Genomic DNA, 24603 nt, shown 5'->3' with positions numbered 1-24603 from the left:
TGCAAAAAGTACAAGAATTTATTAATAGACTAGAAAATCAAGGCAAATATTAACCTATTACGAAGATGACTGTATAATGGTTACTGGAACTTTAAAAACAGATATACTCGTAATAATCTTAGAGCAAAAAATGAATTGTCCATTAAAGAACAAAATAGAAAAAGGTCAGCACCATTCGAATTCGTTGGTTCAATTTACCATTTATTATTTGGAATTATGGATGCTGATGACCGAAGAAATATGGAATCAAATATTAGAAATATTTTCGACAACCACAAAGATATAGCAAAATTATTTTAAAAGCAGACATTAAAAGTTGATTCTACCATAAATATATTAAAAAAGACACCAGATGAAGTTAACACTAATTTTGGAAAAATTAATGAACAACTTAATAAATTGTATAGCGAATTAATAAAAGATCAAAATGCTGAGCGAATGAGCCTGATGTCAATATTCACTTATAAATCAGGTAGATATAAGTAGATAAATGTTCTACTAACTAGGAGAATGATTACCAATGTCCTGGAAATTGGGCTTGTAAATCTACGACTGATAATTTATGTGAAGTAGCAGCCTTAAAACAGTTAGAAAATGAAGCATGCGAATTCAAACCTTCTACAAATGAAAATGTTTGGATAAAATTATCTTCTCAAAATAGTTGGCTTTACAAATTATTTAGCAATGCAATGTTATATCTAGAATGTGATAACAATAAAAAAATGCATAAGAGAAGGATGTACAGCCCGACAAGAAGGAATAACTGTAACAACAACTCATCACGTACAATCAGAAATTAATAAAGAATTGCTATCCTCTTCTTGGGTTAAAGATATTGCAGATATCCCAGAACAACAAATAAAGCCCTTTGATTCAACATCAATAAACAATGCCCAAGCTATTGTACATCTGAAACAGGAAATAGAACTCCTTAAAAAAGAAAATATTAAAATAAAAGGTATAAATTTTCATCACATAAGTGGTCACGTTTCGTTAACTTTAGTTTTATTAATAGCGTTAATTATTACTATTTTATATGTAAGATCAAAATGTGAAACGAGACCTGTGACTGTTGACCATTTGAACTTCTAGTTAGACGTAATTAAAAAAAAAAATAATAATTATAATAAAACAGAATATATAAGTTATGTTGAAACACAACTGTGGCCTCTGAAAGAATGTTCATAAATATATGATCATGACACTTCATTTCTTAAGATAGAATTATATATAGAAAATTATATTTGTGACACAAGACATTAATACATAAATATACACATGTAAACAATAAATGAAATAAAAAGAAAATAAAGCCCACTAAATGTCAAGTGCAGCGGTAAGCAACATAATTGTAATATGAAACTTGCTCATAAAAATGTGAAAATCAATTAGTATACATGTACATAAAACTAATATAAACATACTTACACCAAATACTAATGCACACAAGCAGCAACTGAAAACAGCCCTGCCAACCATGAGTGGGTAAAAAACTAGATAATCAGTGGGTAACATTTGGGTGAACCTGTGTGTAAACATGTGTAGTTTGCCATAGGCCGCGTGAAGATTCTACCCACTCACGTACGTATACATGTGATCATAAGTACGTCTTTGTTGCGCTCATTCAGCAGTGTCAAATAAAATAGTATATCTGTCCTGCTCTAATATCCCCAATCGACGGCTGATGCAGGATTGCATTTTAAACAGCTAATGCAGGGTTGCATTTCTTGATTCCTACTTTAAAAATTTCTTAAAATTTCAAAGAAAAACTTAATTTTTAAATTATTAATTTTATTGTTTTTAATAAATATTTACATAAAAGTGTAATTTATGGTAATTAAATATATTAACGCTAACATTTCATAAATAAAAATATATTTAATTTATAAAAATAATTTCATCTGAAAAAATATTAATTAAAGAAAAGAATTATTAATAGTTGAAAATAAAAGAGTAAAAAAAGATTATAAAAGACAAATACCTGAAAGAAGTTTAAACATTAATTGTTTTTTTATTTTTTTTTTGTTATTATAATCAGAAATATTACCTACTAATACTATAAATATAATAATAAAAAAAATTAAAATAAAATTTAAAAGGATCTAATTCCTTATATTACGTCTTATATCGATTATGGCTTAAACTGACAAAATGTCTTACAGCTAAAATTTTCTTATCGTACATATTTGCAAATGCAGCTATATATAAAATATTAGTAATTAAAAAGGAAAAATTAAAAAAGAAAAATTATAAAGGAAAACTAAAAAGGAAAGAATAAAAATAGATTAATATTACCGAGAGTGGTAGCCAGTATTCTTAATTTGTTTAGGGCCTTTTTTCCCGCTTTTCCATCGTAGTTGTACAGCCACACCAACTCGTCACTAAATATGGACTGCATCACCATCTCGAGTTCTTGGTAGATTTTAGATTTAGAATAATGGGCGTCTATAAATGTATATTTATCTATAAATATTTATATATATGTATGTATATGGAAAGAAAGACAAACCTACCATAGCGACAGAGTAAGCTTGGCGTGTAAGGTGCTCCTCCACCTTCAGCAATGTTTCCTCTGACGACATGGGGAGCAAGCTTTGCAGCAGAATCTGCTCCTCGCTTACTCCTTCGCCTGTGATGCGGCTTACACTGCGGTGGATTTTTGCCGAGAGCACCTTACACTCCCGCAACAATTGACCTTGTGCTTGGATCTGCGCACGTTCTGGCATCTGAAATTTAAAATAATAAATAATTAAAATAATTTTAAAATATAATAATTTTATTTCAACAAATAACTTCTCAGCAAGAGCGCTGATAACCGATTTATCATGTCTTCTTGCCGAGATTCTATTCTACCCAGGCTTTCAAGGATTTTCTGCAGTACCGACGCAGTATCCCCACTTATATTATGTTGGATGTTGGTTGGCCATACGCTGCGAATGGGGCTCAGCGATACGAAATTGGCTCATTTCTTCTCCTATAAAAAAAGTTAAAATGATTACAATGAAAAACATATACATAAGTACAATAAAGTCATTTTACCATCTCGCTGCCGTGTACTAATGTTCTCCGAGGAAGAGGTCTCAATGGGGAAATAAAAGTCCATTTATCTATGTAAAATTATAAAACAAGTTATGCAATAGAGGAATTAAAATAAATTTATTCCCTATTGGAATAGAAAAATATTTAAATTCTAAATCTACTTTTTTAATAATTTTAATGTCCTAATCTTTAATTTCACCTACTAGAATACCTAAACCAGATGAGAACACCAAAGGATCTTTGAAAACATCAAGAACTTTTGTCAAAATAAGACACCCAAAAGTATCTGGTTGGTTGATAATTTTCAAAGACCCTATTTTATTGCTAAAAAAGAAACTATCTTTATCTTTTTTGCAATAAATAATAAACCTATCTATTTGAAGAATTTTGCTAGAATCTGTAAAATTTCTTCTTTCTTCTATTCTTAAATATAATTGCTGTAAAATCTTATTGGGATTATTAATTGTACGTTTCAAATAATGCATATGATTTTCAAATTTATATGCCGAAAAATTATCTAGATGCCCGAATTTTTTAACGCAATCAGTTAAATGCAAAAGACCATGAATATTGAAACTAACCAAATGTTGTCCATAAATATTATTAAATAACTTAACAAATTCCTTTAACAATTCATTGGCAACAGTGGATTCTACTCTACAAGATTTTTTGCAACTTAGAAGACGAGTACCGGAATGTAGCAAAAGAAAATGATAATACAAATCGTCCGGTATGCAATCTTTTAACTTAGTTATACCCGAATATAACAAAAATTGACGATTTTCTGTGGATTTCCAGTTGCTTATTTCGTCCAGATCTCTACTGCGTCTGGAAAATTCAGAGGGAACGTAGTTGTTAATATATAATATTTTTTCATTCATTTTTGTTACGTTCCCTCTCTTAACTAGCAACTGAACAAGTTTCTTAGTAACTCCTAAATCAACTAAATGCATTGTATCTAACCATGCAAATTTTCCCCCTGCTTAAAATCGTCTAAATGATGAATTATATCTACTCTATTCCTAAATGAACTATCAGTCCTAAGTTCTCCTACGGTTTTTGAGAAACACACTCACCTCTCTTTATAAATCCCTTCCTGAACGCATTTAGGGCAGCTATTCTTCCTGGTGTGTGAATTTACACCAGTGACAAATGCGCGAGCCGGTGCGTCACAAATAAAAAGCCTAACACTAAACTCTTTCAAATTCTGCCTAGATCCTACTTTAACTCCATTTTCTTGCAAGAACTTTATTCACAAAATTTTTAATAATAAAGTCATTTACATTCGATGGCTTACTCATTTCTGAGAGGCAAGCAATTGCAAAAGATCTTGTATTAGGGAAGCCTACTACATGACCTAAAATTGGCCATAATGTCCTATTGGAACTTTTATACAATTTAAGTCCATCTATAGAAACTTTTTCTACATCGTCTAGGAAATCAAAGTCTGAAAAATTAAAATTATATTGTATTCCCAAATACAATAACTCCCTCTCAGCTACAGATTTAATTTCTACTTTGTAAAAGGTCCGTTAAACTATTTTGGGATATGTTATTTTTAACAGCCCATGTCTTCAATCCCTTACGAAGTTCCTCACTAACATTTTTGTCCTTTGTTTATAAACAAAAATCAACCTCGTCATCATCAAACAAAAATCTGTCATTTTCCCTATAACTACCATATTCCAGTTCCTCATCAATATCTAAATTACCTAATGTTTCCCTACAACTATCTGCTACTTCACAGAATCTGTCAGACTCCTTACTCAAAAGTTTCGAAATGTCCTTTTGTTCATTTTAAATTTTTAAAATATATCTATATATGTATGTGACCTACGAAAAGGGAGCTAACGTGTGAAAATTAGTTTTCTGGGAAACAGCTGTTAAAAATAAACAACTCGTTTCGTCAGTTTCTCGTTATCTCATTTTGAAAATTGATTTTCTGACACCTAAGCCTCCTTTCCGTAGACCAGGTCATATATATATATATATATATATATAATAAGTATAATATAATATAGTCTAACAATAATGTAATATAATATGATATATAAAATGAAATATAAATATACAAAACTCTCGTCGGTGAGAATTAAACGCAAATTTGAAAAAAAAATTAATGAAAAAGTTCAGTTATAAAACATACGTTCTTTTACAAATAATTTTAAAACTGCACAGGCCGCTTAAGCACACATTTTTTTATGTATAAAATTTGTAATGCACAGGCCGCTTTAAACACACGTTCTTTTATATATAATTTTAGCACTGCGCAGGCCGAAAGAATAAAATAATACGAATATTTGTAACCGCCAGCACTTGTTAGACATTGTAGTTATTTTATCAATTAAGTTATTAGGACCAACCGCACTGGTCATTAAATTAAATAGCTACTATAATGTATGTGTTTATATATATTAAAATTTAACAAAAAAACTCACAAATCAAAATTGTTCTGCTTCTGATGCTAAATGATTAACTGATGATTTCTAAAGAAAGAAATAGGAATTAATTAAATTTATAATTATTTCAAAATGTTTCTTACCTTTTTAGATATTGATAAGTACTTTGTTTAAATGCTGCAATGGCATAAAGTTATTAATTTAAAATTTATTTATAATATGCAAATTTGTTCACTTACCTTTCTTCTTCCCACTAGAATGGCAAATGACTCGCAATTTTCCCTCGTTTTTTATTACCCTTTTCGGGATTTTCTTTTGGCACTATTGACAATTATGTTTTCTCCTTCGCACTCATTCAAATAAATCAAGAAATGAAAGACACTTTTTTTCATCGCATTTAGGTAAACAAAAAATAACGCGAAAATGTGCGTTGGTGTTAGTGCATAGAGAAAAAATGTGTAGTTGTATTGGAATATTTGACACAAGCGGGTAGCCATGGTTGGCAGGGAGAATATACAAGTATATGGTGTATACGTATGGGTATAAATGCGTTAGATGCATAAAGTCACACAATGATCCTAATGGTTGTAAAATGCAATATCAATGCGTATGTATCTAGTATACAATAAAAAGAGAATACTTATTTACACATATGCATATATGTACACTAAGCATAAACACCTATACCTACATATGTGCATAGTTAAGAGATGTATCGAGGAAAGAAATTTTAATAAAGAAGATCAGAGTCAAACGTGAACTCTCACGGTACAGAAGAAATTGAAAGACTGTTTTTCTGTACACGACCATTAACACGCATTATTCCTTTGGAATCCTATGCAGAAAAGGGTTGTGTTTCTTTCTGCATATTCTACAATTTATAAAACTGTGGGATAATGAAAGGCAATTGAAACAATAACCATTATTTTTTATTGTGGCTATTCGAGTCTTAACCTTCATTTGTAAAAACTTTGGGCATTCTCGAGTGGAATATTGCGTTCTACATAATTTACAACTTTCAATGTCTTAAGGTTTTTGAAAAGTTGTTACCAATAACAGTTAGATTTCCTACTGCTTCTAGAGATTTATATCTATGGGTGAGAAACATGTCGAAAATTTTCCAGGATGGTATTTCCGACTGCCTACCTCGAAACGTTACATTCGACCACTACATGTGCGAGATGTGATAGATACCGAGAGTTGAAGAGGGAAGCGAAAAGCATTTACAGACAGAAAAAGAGAGAGGCCGAAATGCGTGAGTATGGAGAGCTTGACATGTAAGTAATGCTCGAAAATTCTACGATAAGATGCGGTAACTTTCAAAACTGGAGCATACTATTGTAGAACCTCCAGAGGTGATCTGGTACCGGATGCTCAGAGCATACTAGAGCGTATTATGTGAAAGATTAAAGTCCACTGTCAACAAACTGATTGGGCCTAATCAGTGTGGCTTTAGACTTAGAAAATCAACAACCGACCAGATAATCACCATGCGCTAAATCTTGGAAAAGATCTTTGAAAAGAGAATCGACACACAACACCTCTTCGTCGATTTCAAAGCAACTTTTGACAGCACGATAAAGAGCTGCCTTTTTGCCGCGATGTCTTAATTTGGTATCCACCCAAAACTAATACGGCTGTGTAAACTGACGTTGAGTGACATTAAAAGCTGCGTCAGGATCGCGAAAGACCTCTCCGAGCCGTTCGATACCAAACGAGGTTCCAGTTAAAGCGACTCTCTTTCGGGTGACTTCTTTAACCTACTTCTGGAGAAAATAATTCGAACTGCAGAACTAAACCGAGAAGGTACAATCTTCTATAAGAATGTACAGCTGCTGGCCTTAGCAACCGCGCCGTTAGTCTGCTTTCGAGAGCAAGACGAAATATCTCCTGATATCAAACAAACACGTCCCACATCACTGTTGACGTCATAACTTCGAAGTTGTAGATAATTTCGTCTATCTTGGAACCATCGTTAACAGCAACAACAATGTTTGCCTGGAAATTCAACGCAGAATAACTCTTGCCAACAGGTGCTACTTTGGGCTGAGTAGGTAATTGAGAAGAAAAGTCCTCTCTCGGCCAACATAAACAAAACTCTATAAGTCACTCATTATTCTCGTCCTGCTATTGGTGCAGAGACATGTACGATGACAACATCTGATAAGTCGGCCTTAGGAGCTTTCGAGAGAAAGGATCTTTGCGTGTTGGTCACAGCGAATATTGCATTCGATGGAGTCATGAGCTGTGTGAATTATACGACGACATTGACATAGTTCAGCGAAACAAGAGACAGCGGCTGCGCAGTCTGGTCACGTCGTACGAATGGACGAAAACTCTGAAGGTTTTTAATCGCGCTTCCACTTTCTTGGGTTATTTGGGGTAGGTTGAATAAAATATTGAATTGCGCAATGACCTGAACTCGTTTGTTTTCATATTGTGACGCTAGGTCCTCCATGCCATCATTATTTACTAATGATGCATTTTGAACAATTGCTTTTGCTTCTCCTCGTTTTTTTTTAATTAAATGAAACAGTCTCTCTACGTTGCTGATCTTGTGATTGTTTACATATATGGCCGTAAACATGTCTCTGAATGAGAGCTAGGTTGCAAAATCTCCGTAAAATGTGTTACAAAGGCGTAGATGAATTGAGAGTCCCATGTCCCGCGAAGTGTATTCTTCTAAAACTCGTTCCTTTATTAATGGGGTTGGGGTCTTAAGATCATCAATACCTTGATTAACTGATCCTAAACCGACTTTTGCGTATTGTGGGGTTCTACGAAAGGCATCGTACGACTTGTTTGCCTTGTCGTATATTCCATTGAGTTCAACTCTTTTTATTTCCAGAGTATAGACAGACTCATCTTCGGATTGGGTGTTACAGTGCTTCACAATATATTCGAATAAATTGGAAATACAAAACTTGAATTTCATTTCTATTTCCAAAAAAAAAAACGCACCTAAGTTTTTTAAAAAACCGGGTCGTAACAACTAATTAAATTAAAATGAAACAAATAATAAATTTGAAACTTTTTTGTTTATTTAGATTTTATTAAGCGAATTGCAATATGCTGGCGAATTCCCAGACAAGACATTTTTTTGTGCTTAGTTCCTTTTGGGAACTAACGAATTTATTTTTTTGATTTGTTTGTATATTTAGAACTCGTTTGTTTTCATATTGTGACGCTAGGTCCTCCATGCCATCATTATTTACTAATGATGCATTTTGAACAATTGCTTTTGCTTCTCCTCGTTTTTTTTTAATTAAATGAAACAGTCTCTCTACGTTGCTGATCTTGTGATTGTTTACATATATGGCCGTAAACATGTCTCTGAATGAGAGCTAACGAATTTATTTTTTTGATTTGTTTGTATATTTAGTAGCGAGCAATATTTAATGTGTAAAATTCCGATGAAGGAAAAATTTCGGACAGGTCTCTCTTTTGCTTTCTCATGTGCTAAACACAATGAGCGCGACAGACTGCAAAGGACATCTGTCAAATATTAAAATACACACGTTCTAAAGGACACAGTTAGTTTGATAGCTGCACGACTACACGACTGCAGGCCGACAGTTGCCGCTATCGCTAACTTCAATATATTTTTATATTTGCCAACGACAGTATAGTTGACAGTAGAGAGATGAGGTGGGGTAGGGTGCCAAAAGCAACGCTACTTAGCTTTCAAAAAATATATTGTATGTGCGTAATATGGCGATAACACATTTCGCAAATACTTTCTACTTAATACTGGTTAAGCAAAATATTTATTTATTTAACAAATTAACGCCAATCGGCAATATATATACAACAGTTACTTTTATAAGTAAAAGAAAAAAGAGAAAAAATATAATATTAAGGGCAATTGTATTACAGTGATCAAATTAATGGTATGGAAGGAGTTTGTTCTTTATATTATTGATGAATTTACATGGTTAGCAATCCTGTTGTGAGGTCCATGGAAGACGTAGTTTTTCTGTGTCTTTGTTGCTTTAAGTTTCCGTGATTGTCTCAGCGAGAACACCGTAGGAGCAAACTCAAAACTACCAAGAATGTCTGAGGCATAAATTAGGTTGTTAGCAACCTTAAAGTAAAAGACTAGATCAGCGACTTGACGACGTGTAACTAGGCTGTTGATTTTATAGCGTGAACGAATATCATCAGTGGAGAGTACCTGCGACCTCAAGGTTGTATGAAAGGATAGAGACTTACAGAATTTATTTTGGACCTTCTCCAATCTGTTGATTGAGACATTAGTGTGAGGAGACCAGACTACAGTGCCGTACTCAAGTATGGGTGGAACCAGTTGGCGATATAAACATATTAATGTGTAGGGATTGCGAAACTCTTTGCCTGTTCTCGTGATAAATCCAAGAACCTTCAACGCTTGGAGTGTGATGTTGTCTATATGCTTCGAGTAAGTGAGTTTGTTGTCTATGATGATGCCCAGGTCTTTGATGTCGGGAACTTCTTGCAGGTTGTGACCGTTTAGTTTATAACTGGTGGCAATATTGCTGTAAGAGCGCGAGTACGAGACTACCGCGCATTTATTTGCGTTAAGGTCAAGTTTGTTATTAGTACACCAGGCCGAGAGTTTGTCAATGTCATCTTGAAGCAGCTGGACATCCAGCTCATTTTTGATGGTTCTGTAGATCTTGAAGTCATCTGCGTAGAGCAGGTATTCTGAGAGGAGATTTTTGCCAATATCATTGACAAAGATGTTGATAAGCAGAGGTCCTAAGTGGGATCCTTGTGGCACTCCAGATGTAACCTTATATTCCTCAGACAAATATCCATCAACTCCAACTTGCAGGGATCTGTTTACCAGGTAGGAATATAACCAATCCAAGGCACTGCCGTCGACTCCGTAGACTTGAAGCTTAGAAACAAGAATTCTGTGATTTACACGATCAAAGGCTTTGCTAAAGTCAGTATATATGGAGTGAACCTTGAGATCATCATTCAAAGTGTTGAGTAGGAAATTAGTGTAAGAGAAAAGATTGGACGTGGTTGATCTGCCACCTGTAAATCCGTGCTGTCTTGTCGTGACGATATTTTTAAAGGCAGCAGTAAGTTGAGTGAGGACCAGCTTTTCAAATAGTTTTGCCAACACTGATTGAATGCATATAGGGTTGTAGTTGGAAACATCAGTTCTCTAGCCACTTTTGAAGATTGGACTGACATACGACAGCTTCCATGCGCTAGGGAAGGTGCCAAGCTGCAAAGATCTATTGAATATGTGAGTGATAGGCTTATAGAGCACAGCAGCGCAGTTTCTAAGGAAAACATTTGGTATACCGTCAAGTCCAGCACCTTTGTTAGTGTTCAGCTTGAGTAATTGTTTGAGAACATCTTCACATTTGATTTCCAGATTATCAAAGTTGATTTTTGGGTCATTGATCACTGTAGTTTTGTTAATTCGATCATTATTGTTATTATCAGTGAATGTTGTTTTGAAGTATGAGGCAAACAAGTTACTGATTGATTCACCAGTGGTAGCAGATTGATCGAGCCATGACATCTCGGATGGAATGTTCACACTATTGTACTTCTTATCCTTGATGAACTTCCAGAACGCACTTGTGCCAGACTGAACCATGTTCTCTATTTTGTCAACATATTTTCTGTAGCATTCAATACTTAAAGTTTTGCAATCACGCCTTTAACAGGCTGAATCGAGCGGCATCTCGTTGATTATTAGAGTTCTTGTATTGTGAGTGAGCCGCATTTTTGAGCTTAATTATGTTGATAAGCACAAAAGAAAACCAATTAGGGTAATTACTGACATAATTCTTATGTACAGGCACATATAGAGTAATGCCTTCCTCTAGCTTGTTATAAAACCAAGCAATTTCATTGTCGATAGTGTCTGTTTCATACATTCCTACCCAGTTAACCTGGTGATAAAAAAACGTTGAGATTATAATAATCGGCTTTTTTGAAGGAGTATGTAGGTGAACTCGGTGATGTAAGATTAGGTCGAAAATTAAGACTGATAGAGAGAGCCGGATGATATTTGTCCTCTTCAAGAAATGGTAGGGTATCTTTAAAGGCAAAGATCCAGAAAAGTGTTATCACAGTTGCTTGTGTTGTTTACTTGAGTGCAATCAAGTAAAGCTAAACCATCTTGGAGAATCCTTCCACAGTCCGCTCGGGGGACATTACTAGGCAAATTGAAGTCGCCTACATAGTTTAGCATTTTTAAATGTATCATTTAAGAGAGCAGAGTGAGTAGATTAGTATAGGAATCATAGTTTGAGAGAGGTGGCATGTAGACACAGCCAATAATGATATCATGGGAAGCACCTTTTAGGTTGACGAAGCCGAGCCCAAGGTTATATTGATCAATTTGTATTAGTTCAGCTTGAAAGTGGCGTTTGACTGCGCTGAATACTCCACCACCTCGTTCTAGACCGGACAAAACTGGATTCCTATCGTGCCTTAAAATTGTGTAAGTGCTGTCGATTAGTTCGCCATCGTGACTCGATGGGTGTAACCATGATTCAGTAATACAAATGAGGTTGATATTACTGACCGCAGACGCTGTGAAAAATTTATTTAGTTTTGTTCGGAGCCCCCGCGTGTTTTGATAGTACACTTGAAGAGCTACGGGTTTCTACCGAAAAATTTGCAACAACTAACTTAAGCTGAAATCCATGTGAACTCGCGTCCTATTTGCTATAGTCCTACAAATGTTAACTACTTTGATGTCCTCATGCCTGGACACTTCATAATTGATGAACAGCTTAAAGGACTTTGCCTGATTGCGAGGCGAGTATTTTGTCAGTCGGCAATGACGTTTAAAATGGTTTTCAGATAAATGCCATCATTATTATACATGAAGAAACCCGCTTCCTCTTAAATAGAAACTTGGCCGTGTGATTGGTACTTCTCCAGGGACTGATGGTAATGTTTGGTATATAATTAAAGCTATCCGAAGGGGATCTGTTGAGACGTGTGATCAAACTATCGTTACTACCAACAAAAGGGGACACATTTTTTATATAGAAAAAGAAAAATTCTCTCTGAATTTCAACTATAGGTCTGGGGTCCATATATTCGGTATTTAGGGACTTAAAAAGTTTTGATTGGATTTTGACAATTTTTGATTAATAGGTGGCATACTTGAACTATTCGTGCTAAGTTGTATGTGCTTATATTAATTGTTTCTTGATTTGTATCCTGGGAAGTTAAATAGATAGATAGATAGATAATTGAGGAATGCACCGCGACCTTAGGTCTTTTGTGCCCTCTTCTAACTCACAGGGGCTCACTTAGCCCCTGCATATTGATAAAGGCCAATATCCTGCTGGGTGCCAGTGAGGCGAGGTGATCCCCATCCGGAAACATGGATCCAAGGGTCTTCAACGTCCATCTACATGCTGTTATGCAGTCGATTGTCAGGTGTTCCGGGGTTTCAGGCTCCCTGTCGCAAAACTGGCAGTTGGCGCAAGAGGATAGGCAATGTTAAATAAATGCCTATTCAACTTGCAGTGGTCGGTGTAGAATGCGACCAGTAGCCTGAGTTTATCCCTTGGGAGGTTAATTATCGATTTAAACGTAGTCTGGTTGTACCCCCCGTTCTCTACACTCCTGCACTAGTAGCAATTTGATCTCGTAAGAGGAGATCGCTTTTAGTGCCGCTTGACTATCGCTAAGTATGGTTATTCGCTCACTGCGATAGTTGCGATGTAGGTTTATCTCTATACATCGACTTATGACAAAGACCTCTGGCTGAAAAATGCTCGGAAAGCTACCCATCGATATGGAGAGTTTGGTGCGTGGACCCGCGATCCCTGCCCCAATTCCTTCCGACGTTTTCGAGCCGTCGGTGTACCACTTCAACTTGTTTTCCCTCAGCATTAGCTCAAGAGTGGAGTCGTTTCACTCATTCTTGTTGCTGAGTGTAACCTTAAACTTCTTCGTGAAGTTAATTGTTTTGGTAATGCTGTCCTTCGGGGGGAGGGCATTGGAATATTGCCACTTATCACCTCCATCATCTGGGACGATATTACCTTGCCTTTGCCACACCCCTCTGCTTTTATTTGTAGAAGTGAGTGCTTGGCTACTTGACCTATCACCAAATGAATCGATGTGAGTACCATCGGAACCTCCAGAGCTGCCGTTGGGCAAGTTCACATTGCGCCCATCATGAAGATACAGGTTAACCGCTGCAGCTTCGATAATTGGGTTCCTACCGAAGCCTGCGACGCTATTGAGGCCCAGGATACCGCCCCGTACGTGATTATCGATCGCAAAATCATGGTGTACAACTACCGAACGATCCTAAGCTTACAGCCCCAGATTTTCCCGCCAGCCGATTGCACACCATTAATGCTTTTGTTGCCTTGACCAAGGACTGGTTCACATGCTGCTTCCACCGCAAAGTTGAATCCAGCGTGAGACCAAGATATTTGACCTTACTAGTCATCTTAACCTCTCTACCCCCAAGAGTGAGGTTCCTGAGACCGGGTAGAGACCTGCGTCTCGTAAACGGGTCTACGGGTTGATATTCAATTCAACTTCTCTACACCACCCCTTTGCCTGGTTTCGACCTCGTTGTACCAGGTCGCAGAGAGTGTCCTCAAATTTACCTCTGACTATAATTACAATGCCGTCCGCATACCCTTGGCAGCGGATCCCATTGTCAGTTAGCAGTGCGCAGTACAAGTTCACCTCAGTCGTTCTCCATAACTCAGGGATGTACGCCATTGCTAAGCTCTCCCTCAGCAGCCTAACCAGGTGTGGCAACAGAATCTGCTCACCTTATTGTCATTGCCCGCTTGATAGAGTCCGCGGTGAATAATTTTTTCGCGATTACCCAGTCAGAGCGGGATGGCCTGTATTCAATTACGGGTAGACACTGGGCCTCTAGAACAGTCTCCGGGAAGTGCGCACGCAGAAGCTCTGTAGCTATCTTCCGCGCTGGTCGTAAATGTCCCGTCGCTTCTTTTATTTGCTAGCACTGTGTCAGTCTTACCTCTAGCCAGCGCTTTGTGCAGCCGGGCCGCTTCTAATGTGTAGGTGACATTTTCACAGAATCTCCTAAAGCTAGCCTGCTTAGCAGACCTAATTTCCTTATTATATAGGGTGAGGTTGTTCCTATACTCATCTCCGCCGTCGTTCGCGCTGCTGTCCATGAGGTCTCTTAGTCCCTTGAGGAGTTCCTGGGTGGAGGGGAGCTCTGCTCCCTGGACAACTGGGTCGTCCGAGGTCGCGACAGGAATAGCCTGCTCAGCCCTGCTTACGCTGGGTTGTTTCGCAACCTCGTCCACCTGCATCCTCTCCACCTCCGAGGCCGCCACAACCACAGCCTGTTTGACATTGCCCTCGCTTGGCTAAGTGACAGCCTTACCCGCCTCTTTGTTCCCGGTGGTCGCGGGTTTGTGTGGCCTTATGACTACCGTGCTGAACCTGTAAAATAGGCGGAAGCTCGCTGCATGGACGTACCTGTGCGAGTCGTCGTCAATGTACAAGTACAATCTCCATACTTTTAGGTCACCTTTTTTCTCGAGCTTGCTGCTGACGACAAGCCAGACCGAGATGCTGAGGCCCCGGTTCTGGTTCTTAACCAGACCCGGAGCAAACTCGTAGGGCTTGTCTCCGCATCGAGGGAGGAACATCGTCATACTCAGCCTTATTGCACAGAGGACGGGACCCGTCAGCCTTCCAGCTTTGGGGCAAACTCTCGTCCATACAGTCCACCTGCAACATGCCACCTTTGAATTCCACCCAAAGGAAGGACGCCGCGTATTCATCACCTCTGAATACCTCTTCCATGAGGAGGCCCTTGAGCACGGTAAGCTGCTCCGAGTCTAACGACTCTGCCGGGTGGTTTAGAGGCAGTACAGCCATGCGGATGCCTTTAACAGCATCCTCCTCCGCCCGAGGGGGAGCCGGTGCTGATGGTTGGCCTCCGGCTACTCTAGTGTTGCTGCCCCTCATCCTTTTGGAGCTGGGAGGCTCCTGCGGCGTGATCTGCCCGCTCTTCCGCTTTACGGAAAACAATTCTGAAGATGAATTTGAGGCGAAAGATGAAAATGAAGCAGAACGCGTAAATTCATCCAAAGCAGTATCAATTATAGCACAGCTATACAATGGGAAACTGCTGAAAGAGTTAGTCTAAGAAAAATGTAAGTGCTGCAATCACTTTTCGAAAAGGCCGTATTGAATTCGGTCGAAAATAAGAAACGTCAAACAAAAATCACTGTTTTTTTTAACAATTAGAATACAACCTACATCTTACATACTTGTACACATGTTCCTTGTATTATTTATGAAAACAAAAATGTTTGAATAAACAATTCTCATATTTTGAATAATGCAAGAAAAATGGAACTGTTATAAGATAAAACTGATAAATGAATAAATAGATCAAAATACATAACATCCGAAGCCGTATGCCCTGGCAGCTAGTTCTTCTTACACTGCAAGATAATAATTGTATTATTATTTTTCATTTAATAAATAAATAAATAAATAAATAAAAAACATAACAATCGAAGACTCGAAGAATTCGTTAATTCGAACCCGCATGGTTTTGATTGGTTCGAGTTTTTGCGAGTGCACTGTACATATATTTAATTACCTTATGCTCATGTCGATTGGTTTTAGGTTATACAAACAACCGCATGATGAATAAAACTATTATACTTTCTAGCAACTTATTGGAAGAGTATAAAAATATGTAATATTTTAAACTACTGGCACGCTTATTTTTAAAATAAAAATATGTCTATTTTATTCAAATCGACAAATCTGACTTATTGGTCTTGGTTTTGTGTGAGGTTGAGTCGACAATAAAAAATTAATTAAACCTTAAAGATTTCGTCTGGCAGGATCAATGGCAAGTTGTGTGCGTTTGATCACTTGAAAATTTTTTTGTCTTAAAAAAATAAATGTTTGGCTTGGTACAACTCTGTCCATATCTATAGACGGTAGAAGTAACCACACATTCTTGATTAAATGAGTAATTGAATTGTACTTTTTCAACGGAGTAAAAGTTTCAGCGCTCCTATTTGACCTACTCCTGGCACGATGTCAATGTATCTTTGGTATAACGACCGGTAAATTCAGCGTCCATGATGAAGCATCCCCAAACCGTTTGAGGCTAGATTTCAACATAAGAAAATTCTTCAAGCTACATGGCTGTAGCCGCATCGAAATGCCACGATCCAGATCGATCATATTTGATAGACGGAAGACATATCTTCAGTGTTTTAAATGTGCAAGGCCCGAGGTCCTAGCATTGACTTGAACCATTATCTTGTTGCCGCGAAGATACGCACCCGCTCCTTTGCAGCAAAAAACGAACTTCTACAAACAGAAGGAATATTCGACGTTTAGAAGCTGCAATCCCAACAGACAACAACTGGGTATAAGCGAACTATTGGACCTTACTCCTTACGTACATCTGCAATCGAAGCGAAGCAGAAGAACAATTGCTAACATGAGGAGTGAGTAGAGCGGAAACAGACTGTCTACCTTGTAATAGAACAACCGATCACAACACGTGCAGGATTGGATAGATACAGAGAATTGATTTGCAGAAAAAGAAGAGAGAGGCCGCAATACGTGAGTACGAAGAGCTCGCCCAGCTGACCCAACTACCGTGGCAGAGCCCCCAAAATCGCATTTAAGGTTCTATTGAGCGTACTGTGTGAAAGATTAAGGACTACCGTCAACTAACTGATTGGACTCTATCAGTGTGGTTTTAGGACTGGAAGATCAAAAACCGACCATATATTCACCATGCTCCAAACCTGGAAAAACACCCATGAAAAGGAGATCGGCACACTCCATCTCTTTTTCGATTTCAAAGCTACTTTTGACAGCACGAAAAGGAGCTGCCTTTATGCCGTGATGTCTGAATTTGGTATCCCCACAAAACTAATAAAGCTTTGTTAACTGACATTGAGCAATACCAAAAAATACGTCAGAGTCGGAATGACCTCTCCGAATCGTTCGATACCAAACCTCGGCGACTCTCTATCGTGCGACTTCTTCAACCTGCTTCTGGAAAAAATAATTCGAGCTGTAGATCTTAATAGAGAAGGTACAATCTTCTACAAGAGTGTAAAACTACTGGCATCACCACGCTCACTATTGTGAGATTTTCCGTATGCTGAGGTGATTTCTAAAGCACAAATGTTCACACGTTCTTCACAATGCCAAATCGGCTGCGTTTGATATGTTAATTCCAATATTTTTGAAGAAATTTGCAATTATATTGTTGAAATATATTGGAGGAACTAGTTATCTATTTTAAATATAAGTATTTATCTATTACAATATAGATGTAACTTACAGTCTTTGTACATTTTACTTCCTTCTGAGTATGAATAAAAAGACATCTTCATATTTATTTTTAAATAATTCATACAAAATTTAATTTTTTAAATATTTATGTATGTATATATTTAATACATGTGCGAAAATAATATTCTGTAACGCTGGAGCTTCTCCTGAAATGTCCTTTCATAATTTGAAATCCTTAAAATAAATGAAATTATTATTATATGCACCAAATTTAATAGATTTGCAAAATTACTCACTTTTTTTAGTTGTCATTTTACGTAAAACAGCTGGTTCAAAGCAAAGTGCTTTTCACCTCATGTGCTGAGTTTTTTGGTCTTTTTTCTTGTGGGTTTTGAGTAAGAATAACCTCACAACAAACCTCAGAATTTTTTCCTCACAAATGTGTTGTGATGTTTTCTACAACTGCAGCTAGAAATAACCGTTCCGTTTTAAGGATACAAGTACGACCGTTTTAAAATAAAAGCAAGCATAAAATTCACAAAAAATCCCGATCCCACGCAGGTTGCGTGCCAAAAGTGGACAAATGCAAATTGTGAATTTAGAAACTTTTTTTCAATTTAAAAAAACCCGAAAATACAATAAATAGTTATTGGAAATAAAAAATAACATGTAACTGACAAGGTAAATCGCTTTCTTTGAGTTCTATTAATATAGATGGCATAATTGCTAATTACTAAATTTTGATTGCTACAATTTGACACAACAAATAGAAACTTTTTACTACAGTAAAGTTGGCTTACCGTACGTTTTTTTAACCCGTTGTAGTTTTTAACGAAAATGCTTAACTACTTTATTTTAATAATAATAGTAAAGAAAATTATGAAAGACTGCTTCGCATGGCTAATTCTTATTTCGTACTAAGAATGCAGTCGTATGTGGCATATAATTTGGTGGAAATCTCAAATAACATAGCTATGCAAGACTAAACATATTTTTTTGTTCTAATCAACTGTCGTTATCGTTCTGCGGTCAGTAACTTAAGAATACTTGGATATACTTATGTATTTCAAAAAGTCAATTTGCTACAATCTATCCGTTAATATCATTCCTCATTGTGGATGTATACATACAATATACATATGTACGAGTATATTGAACCAAGAAAAGATTACGAATTCTTCATAATGCTATGTTTGCTAATTTTTTTTATTGGCCATGGGACATACTCGTACTTGTACATACAGTTTACGGTAACAACATGGTATGTATATGTTGTTGTTTGCTTGCTTTTGCATTACATTCACATGTAATTACTGGTTTCAAATAATATAATCAAATGAGTTTATTAGATTGCGGAAATTTCTTAAGAAATTAGTTTTTAAATAATAATAATATTCAATCTACGTGTACCATAAACATAAGTACATCATTAAAAAATATACTTTTAGATCTTAAATTCATTTCACAGAATTTATGAAAAGTGAATTATTCTTTTTCTTTTTAGAAAGCTACATAATTCCAACTCCATCGACTTACGACGTTTCAGTGAATACAAATCTTTCAATAATTTCTAAGTGTGTTTGACTAAAGCCCTGACTTTTGATTAAGATGAGGACGCAGAAAGACTGTACTGTATTATTATTTTTCTACGCCATTTATTGGATCCTGTTCATAGAGTGTAGCAGAGCTAAAGTGAATGATTATTACGAATATGGTACACCTATTAAAAAAAGAGTAAGACGTTCATTAACAACAATTTGTGTTGAAATAAAACCTAGACACTTACAAGAGGAACCATATCTTTTGTGTAAAGATGGAAAACTGTCCGGATTTGTACAACAGGTACCATACGAGTATACTAAAAATAATATTTTCATAAGCAACGATCGCAACTTCATACCCATGTCCAAATATGGAGAAGATAAAAGTAACTATGTTGCACAACAACCTTTCCTTTTCTTTCCAAATGTGCAACTTAATAAAGGAACCTTCGGCATTTCGAACTTCGTTAATAGATATAGCCAATCGACACATTCTAATTCGGGAAAGACTACACCTCCTTTGAATTCCAGTCCCGTTGATCAAAGATTACCAACTTCGATGCCATTCACATTAAGCACAGTTAAATACGAAGAGAACAATGAAACACCATCAAGACGTTATAATTTTAACAATGAATATCTGAAAACGAGAAAGGACGACGAAGATTCTGTTGCACAACTATATAACACTAATCAATCAAAGAATTGCCCTGCTAAACTTGATTTAGACACTGAAAAATGGAAATTTAACGCTACAAATGATGATTCTGCTGACTCTTTACAATATTTATTAAATGCACCTATCCAAAGGCCAGAGATTGAAATGGCTCCGCCAGCCTTGGTAAAAGAATTGCCATTACTTAATGACGCTACAGGTCTCGCTTCCCAACAAATATTTAGTGAAAAAAGTAACCGAAACCAACAATATTCAGCAGAAAGCCTTCAATATAAATTACCGTATACTACCCTATGGAGTCAGAGTAAAGTGAAAGGTCAATATGATGATTTCCGTAAAGAAACACTATCTGACCCAGAAGCACCTTCGAATCAATATTGTAAAGCTTGTCCACCTGAAACGGTGTTCACTTTACCACCTATCATTATAACTCTACCAGGTTATAATCCTTCACCTGAAGCTAAACTTTCGGATTCGTTTACTTGTTATAGACCTCTTCCTCCAACCTACAATAGTCCGTCATATGAAAATTTTGTTTGCGAAAATCAGTTTTTAAGACGGCCAGAAACTAGAGAATTAGTCGGATCCTCTTATAATCCATTGCTTCATATTTTTCAAACAAAACTGCTTCCTTATTTCAGTATGATACCACGAATAGGCGGCTTACTAGGTTCAGCGCGTGTATTATTGCCAACGTTACATGTCACAGACAGGATATATCAAAGTACAACACCAATACCAGAAATTTCGCGGTCAAATCCATTAACATATACGTCCCAGCCAGCAATGATGCCAATAAGCAAGTTCAATAATGATTTACGTCCACACATTCAGGACGACAATGTAGCAGTACAGTTAGATAACATGCAAATAAAAACACTGCCAATGACCACAGTTTCAGCCGAGTCTTCGGATGTTGATTCTTTATTATCAATAAAATCTTTTGGGGATCTACAAAAAGGAGATAATTCCAAATTACAAAGTCAAAGTCAAATTAGAAATTTTACAACAGCTAAACCTAATGAGATAACGAAACCATCTACAACAGAAGATTGGAATCAAACTAGCGAGGAGCCTACTAAAAAAATTTTGACAATTATTGAAAAGGCCCGACGCCTACAAATGCGGCACAGGATTAATTCCAATTGAAAATGTCTTAATAATTAGGTTTGCAGAAACATTTTCAAATTTGCATCTTTTTGTTTCGTTACCCAAAATGCAAGACAATTAACATCACTACGAGTATTCATATGTTTACATGGGAAGAAAAAAACAGTATAAAATAGAAACCGCTCATATTGATACATACTTTGAAGTATTAAGCTTAAAATTTTGTACATGTATGTACTATATGTAGGATGAAATGAATCGAAATCAATAAAAACTCAATTTCGAATTTTTTGATGATACGTAGTTTTGCATTTTCGCTGACAATATGTAGGTTTGAATTTAATGTCAATAACACAATTTTTAAATAAAAAGCCACAAATTTGTATGCGTATATGTATGTATTTATAAATAAAAACAGGATGATTTTATTTGGTTTGATATTGTATACATACATAGTACTTGTACATACATATGTATATAAAATTTTGAAAATTATTTCTTTTAAGGTGAGCGATGTTTTTGAAGCTTTATTATTTATTAATATGATTGTAGTAAAAATAAACTTTAATTCAACACTTGTGTACGTTAGCAGATAAATTTGGATTTTGTTGAATATACATACATACATACATATGTATATTAAATGTATATGAGATATGCACATTATGTATGAACATAATTTATTTAGAGGAAGATTGTATCCGGAAGCATAGTCCTTCCATTTCAAGGACATTTTACACTCATTCACATAACATTTTAAAATTTTTGATTGATGACAAACTAATAATTTTAGTAATATTTTAATTTTATTTATTTAAATTATTGATGTTATTATTAAATTATAAATTAAACTTAAAGTTACGGTTAACGAGCTGTAATAACTTACATTTATGCAAATAATAATATTACCTCTAAGTTATTGGGTCAAACATATACGTATATGTACGTGTGTTAATTATAATAAAGTTAACGTAAACTCCATAGACGTCATCCCCCTTAGTAAATGCCGCGCTAACATGAAATGAATTGTTCAGTATCAAATGTTTTGCCTTTAGCGTATTTTTTTTTTATAATTTCCATTATTTAGATAGTCAGTGAAAAGTTCAGGACAACTACGATATGGTTGATCGGCTTCTGTCAATGTTATTGGTGGGGCCGGTCCCCTATAAAGATCGTGAATATTATTTCCATAATAATATGGATTAACATTAAATGAATGCGGGTTTATTGATGGAGCAAATGTGCATGAATTTTGTGTCAGAATAGCATAAATTGCGATATCACTTGGTGTCACTTCTGTACAGCTGCATTGTGACCCAACCCCATACCTAGAAGATAGTGACGGTAATAACGGTGGGGAAGCAAAATTCTTGTGACTGCAAAGATTTAGATATTCTTCCGATGGTGGAATTTTACTTAATAAAAGTGCGCTGTATGGAGATATGCCACAAGGTGAACTTTGATCCGAACTTATCACTGTTGTGTCAGGTTCATCTTTCAAATTATCGTATGAAGGAAAATTTTTTTTTTCATTTGTATACACATTTGGCTGGGTTTTCAAACTAGGGTAATGGTGATTAGATTCCTCACTTGTTTGGTATACATTTTGCTGAGAATTTTGAAATGGAGGCGCAGTATACATATCAGTGTCCTTAACAGGCGGGGTATCTATCTTTTGGTAAGTATTTTTAACAGATGAGTTTTTATAAATTTTCCCATTTTCATTTGAGTATATCGGTCCATTATTTTTATTTATATCAGAGATGTAGTCCGTGTTCTCTTTCACCTTATGACTTTCTATATTATTGCACTCAGTAACTTCGCTAGTTCCCATCTCATAATTATTATTAATCACCTCAGAATTTCCTCCCTCACATATTTTGGGAGTGTTGCATTTGTTCTCATTGTTTATATAACCAGCTCCATTAAATCCATTAGTATTAAAATCTATGGATCTTAAAAATGGTTGAAAAATTCTTAACGGATCAAATGGTTGCAATGAGTGTAAAGGATGTAGTTGTTGAAAGGAAAGGATATCAGATGATGTTGGTGGTTTTTCATAAATATCGCCCTCACCAGCGTTGTAGTTATTGTTGCAACAGTTAACACAACCTTCATCATTAAAAGGATTCTGAAGACCGATATCCTTCCAAAACTTTTTTAAAAATGATCGGTGTGTTCGTTTTAACTCTTCCTTAGGCTCTACGTGTTTCGAGTTAGTGTCTGCTTCAAGATAGTATAACGATTGAATGGAATTGAATGCGCTGGGATTTATGGATGAAAGCTTAAATGGTAGAACTTTATTGGCTGATAAACTCCATAAAATAAACATAATGAACGATTGAAGTTTCATTTTTCACCGATATTTAATCAATTTATGGTCGCAACTGTATCTACCTCAAATCGAAATGCAAAAAACTGAATGCAAATACTTTAACTGACTTTTATTAAGACAATTTTCCATTTAAGTTCCAATATTGTCTGTGTACCACTTTCAAAATAAAAAAAATTGCTGATTGAGAAAGCAAAAGTAATGCATTTACTGCATTAAGCAGGTGCAATCGCCTCAATTAATTTACATATGCAGAGTAGGTTAGAATATCAAGGTAGTCTAGTGAGAGGTACTTGACTGCACATATTTCAATAAAGGTAAAAATATATATACATACATTAACATACACTTCGCATTATGCCCTTATTTTCATGTACCTTTATATATATTGTATATTCCTAAAAAATTGTCAAATGCACAGTGCACTGCCATACATTAGCACTGCCACATATATAATCTGTTTATTAGGTTTTGGATATATTTAATTACTAAACGCAGGATATAACATAGAAATCTGTTGAATTTTGACTTCTGTACTCTGTCACATTTCAGATAGAGGTATCGCTGCGTCCGTTCTGATAATTCAATTTATGATTTTCATTGATGATTATTCACTTTTGCGTGCTTTCACATACATAAAAACAACTGAATTTCCATGCGCTATGTGAAGTAAAGGTATTGTTTTAATTAAATTTGCAAAGAATTTTCTGCATTTAGTATGGAAAAATTGAAAAGTGGAATATTAAATATAGCCAGTAATGAAAGCTACAGATTTTATCAAAGTTATGACTTTCTGGAAAGTGATACGTAAAAAAGTTTTGTGTTGATACTGACATACTTTCAGATTCTAGGAGCAAATATGAGTATCTATTAGATTGCCTCCACCAAATCTAAAAGTGATGGAAGAAATGATGCAAATCACTGCTGGTACTTAAATAAATAGTGTCAACTGGAAAGTTACAAAAGAAAATGTTAAGTTATATTAAATGATCAATCCTAATAGGGTCTTCTCATTTGGACTGTTTATAGCGTCTGTGGTACCTAGAACTACGATAAAAATATCTTTATTATTAAACAAAACTTCATTTATAAATATATCGGTTATATTTTCATGTTTTTTAATTTTTGTAATTTAAAATGAAATTAAAGACTTAAAAATAAACAAGACCAAATTTTACAAACCTGTTGATAGTTCTTGAACTGTGAAATATATCCAAAATCGATTTTAAAGCTAAGACACAAAACTAC

General features: G+C 35.6%; 1 protein-coding gene and 1 long non-coding RNA gene across 3 annotated transcripts; one reads left to right on the top strand and one right to left on the bottom strand.

Moving 5' to 3' along the window:
- Window positions 1–17798: 17798 nt before the first annotated feature.
- Window positions 17799–18648, bottom strand: LOC109579661 (uncharacterized). The gene is made up of 3 exons (XR_002183935.2): window positions 18497–18648; window positions 17993–18164; window positions 17799–17930 (listed from the first exon to the last, which is right to left on the bottom strand). It is a non-coding gene; the product is annotated as an uncharacterized LOC109579661 (long non-coding RNA).
- An 83-nt stretch (window positions 18649–18731) lies between these two features.
- Window positions 18732–21326, top strand: LOC105227356 (uncharacterized). 2 transcript variants are annotated; one of them, XM_011206650.4, is made up of 2 exons: window positions 18732–18957; window positions 19201–21326. In XM_011206650.4, the coding sequence occupies exon 2, from the start codon at window positions 19305–19307 to the stop codon at window positions 21060–21062; it is 1758 nt and encodes a 585-aa protein (XP_011204952.1). In that variant the 5' UTR covers window positions 18732–18957; window positions 19201–19304; the 3' UTR covers window positions 21063–21326. The 2 variants fall into 2 exon arrangements, with proteins under 2 accessions (XP_011204952.1, XP_019846481.1); XM_019990922.3 differs by lacking the exon at window positions 18732–18957 and adding an exon at window positions 18984–19117.
- Window positions 21327–24603: the final 3277 nt, after the last annotated feature.

This window comes from Bactrocera dorsalis, chromosome 1 (genome assembly GCF_023373825.1).
Source record: "Bactrocera dorsalis isolate Fly_Bdor chromosome 1, ASM2337382v1, whole genome shotgun sequence".
In the NCBI taxonomy this organism is placed as follows: Eukaryota; Metazoa; Arthropoda; class Insecta; order Diptera; family Tephritidae; genus Bactrocera; species Bactrocera dorsalis.
Note: the sequence above shows the minus strand (reverse complement) of the source record. Positions and strands in the feature narration are given on the sequence as shown.

Coding starts and splice junctions, on each gene's coding strand:
- LOC105227356 (XM_011206650.4), top strand. CDS start 19,305: ATGAGGACGCAGAAAGACTGTACTGTATTATTATTTTTCTACGCCATT.